This window comes from Dasypus novemcinctus, chromosome 10 (genome assembly GCF_030445035.2).
Source record: "Dasypus novemcinctus isolate mDasNov1 chromosome 10, mDasNov1.1.hap2, whole genome shotgun sequence".
Classification (NCBI taxonomy): Eukaryota; Metazoa; Chordata; class Mammalia; order Cingulata; family Dasypodidae; genus Dasypus; species Dasypus novemcinctus.
In genome coordinates, this window is record NC_080682.1 from 39890180 (window position 1) to 39892619 (window position 2440).

At 35.4% G+C, this 2440-nt stretch overlaps 1 protein-coding gene across 1 annotated transcript; it reads right to left on the minus strand.

Moving 5' to 3' along the window:
* Positions 1–1104: 1104 nt before the first annotated feature.
* LOC101431463 (olfactory receptor 4C11-like) lies at positions 1105–2028 on the minus strand. The gene has a single exon (XM_004483917.2). The coding sequence runs from the start codon at positions 2026–2028 to the stop codon at positions 1105–1107; it is 924 nt and encodes a 307-aa protein (XP_004483974.2).
* Positions 2029–2440: the final 412 nt, after the last annotated feature.

Genomic DNA, 2440 nt, shown 5'->3' on the forward strand with positions numbered 1-2440 from the left:
CTCAAGTAGCTTTAGCACAAAATTTCCCTCCCTGTCCTTGTCAGGCAGACTGTCCTGGGTTTTGTAAAACACAATCAGAGAACTGTGTCCCTGCATAAATATTGTCTCTGATATCTACTGAGAAATTTTGCCTGCTTGACTTACTCTGCTCTGTGATCACTTCCTTTATCTTCTTTCTTTGGATGGATTATAATAGTATATTATATTGTACTCTAAAATCATTTTTTCTTTTTTTCTTGCCAACTGATGCATGTATCTTTATATAACATCTCACCCAAGAAATGAAAATTTTTAAAATATAAATCTCACAATATTATAAAATTGTCATTGATTCACCAACCAAAATTTTGGGGCAGTGTCCAATGACAAATTATCAAAAAAGTCTATAAAACTTAATATTGTGAGTGAATAATGACTAAGATGATGAACAGGATATATTAAAGTAGATTGAAAAATATTATGACATAATTAAACATTATTTTCAGCAATCTTATCTTAATAAGGATAAAAATAAGAGATTTCTCACTGTACAATTTCAAGAGGAAGATGAAGGGACATATTACACACATGACAAAAAGTGACCAAGTTTCAATTAAGGGCTTATTTATCTGATATTTATGGCTCTTTGGACGCATGGGTTTCTGGGAGTGACTTGGAACTGAATTTGAGCTAGAAGACATGATCCAGATTCATTCTGTCAGACATGAATTATTAACAAAATGGATCAGTCATGCATCAGGGAGAAACTATTAGATTTGGATAAGAAACATGGAGAAGAAAAACCTAAACCAGAAATTCACAAAGTGGGAAGTAGAGCTCTAGATGTAAAAGGATCTGGCTGAGAAGCTTCAGTTAAGAGCACAGGAGAGAGGAGATGTTTGGCTCCCAATCTTGTAGCACTTGATGTACTGTTATCTTTTGTGACTTTGTCTCAAAATTAACTGGGTTTCTGTGATCTGTACTCATTTTGCCTACTTCCCCAACAATCCTACTGAGAGAGAATTATATTGTCTACATAAGAATGAGCATATTTTTTCTTCTTTATCAATCAATTTTATAAACCACAGAATATACAGGTGGAGTCTTCCTTTCTGCTGCCTCTACTCATATTTTCTTGCACCACAACTTTTTCATGGCATTTTTAATTTCTGCATTTCTCAAAGTGTAAATCAGGGGGTTGAGCAAAGGTGTCCCAATAGTGTAAAACATGCCCACCATCTTGTCCACTGGAAATATGGTTGGAGGATGCGCGTATATGAATATACAAGGAACAAAAGTTAAGATGACCACAACAATGCGGGAGGTGCAGGTGTAGAGGCCTTTCTTTCTTCCTTCTGCACTCTGGTTACTCGAAGAATGTAAGATTAAAATATGAGAGATGAGCAGGATTATGAAACTCACTGTGCATATGGCCCCATTGGTAAAGTCTATGAGTATGTTCATGAAATAAGAATCCATGCAGGCAAGTTTCAACAATGGTTGCAGTGGTTGTATATCACTGAGGTAGTGATCGATAACATTAGGGTCACAGAACGGTAATTTCAAAACCAAGATAATCTGTGCTGAAGAATGGATACATGATCTCACCCAGGCCAGTTTGAACAGTATACCACAGACATGTATGCTCATGATGGTTGTGTATCGCAGTGATTTACAAATAGCCATATAGTGATCAAAGGACCTGAGGATGAGAACTAAAATCTCCATGCAGCCAAAGAAGTGAACTGCAAAGATCTGAACCATGCATTCATTATAGGAAGTAATTTTCTTCTCTGTCAGTGCATCTATAATCAACCTGGGTGCTGTGGTTGTGAAGATACAGGTATTAGCAAAGGATAAGTAGAAAAGGAAGAAGTACATGGGGCTCCCAAGCATCCAACGGTATTTGATGGTCATCACAATAAGTAAATTTGCCAACAGAGTTGCAAGATAGAGAAACAAAAAGATCACAAACACTACTTTCTCCTTAAGAATATCCTGAATTAATCCAAGCAGAATGAACATGTTCACACTGCTATTCATGCCCATGTTTAAGAATGCTGTTCAGAAATAGCTCATCTGCCAAAAAAAAAAAAAGAAAAAAGTTAAGACAGTTGTGATTTGACAAGAGCATTGTACTTGGACTCTTTGTACCTCCAACTTTTGGTTTGTGGTAGTCATAATTTTAACGTTAAAATAAGTCAGGAAAGTGTGAGATAATGGTGAGATGCTTAAATATACCACTGGAGCTGGCATTATAAAGGGAAATTACCAAGCACGTGAAATATTTTCTTTTGCATGATATTGAGTCTCTTCTCTTAATGATCTATCCTGATGTTCCACTTCTTACATCTATATTACCTAAATTATGTCTTTACTCACATATGATTCCCCTTAATCTATCTGCCACAGACTTTTTATTTCAATATTTTTTCTATTTAAACAAAATTATAAAAATATA

What these genes read in the sequence shown, in the direction of transcription:
- LOC101431463 (XM_004483917.2), bottom strand. Translation starts at nt 2,028, where the DNA reads ATGGGCATGAATAGCAGTGTGAACATGTTCATTCTGCTTGGATTAATT.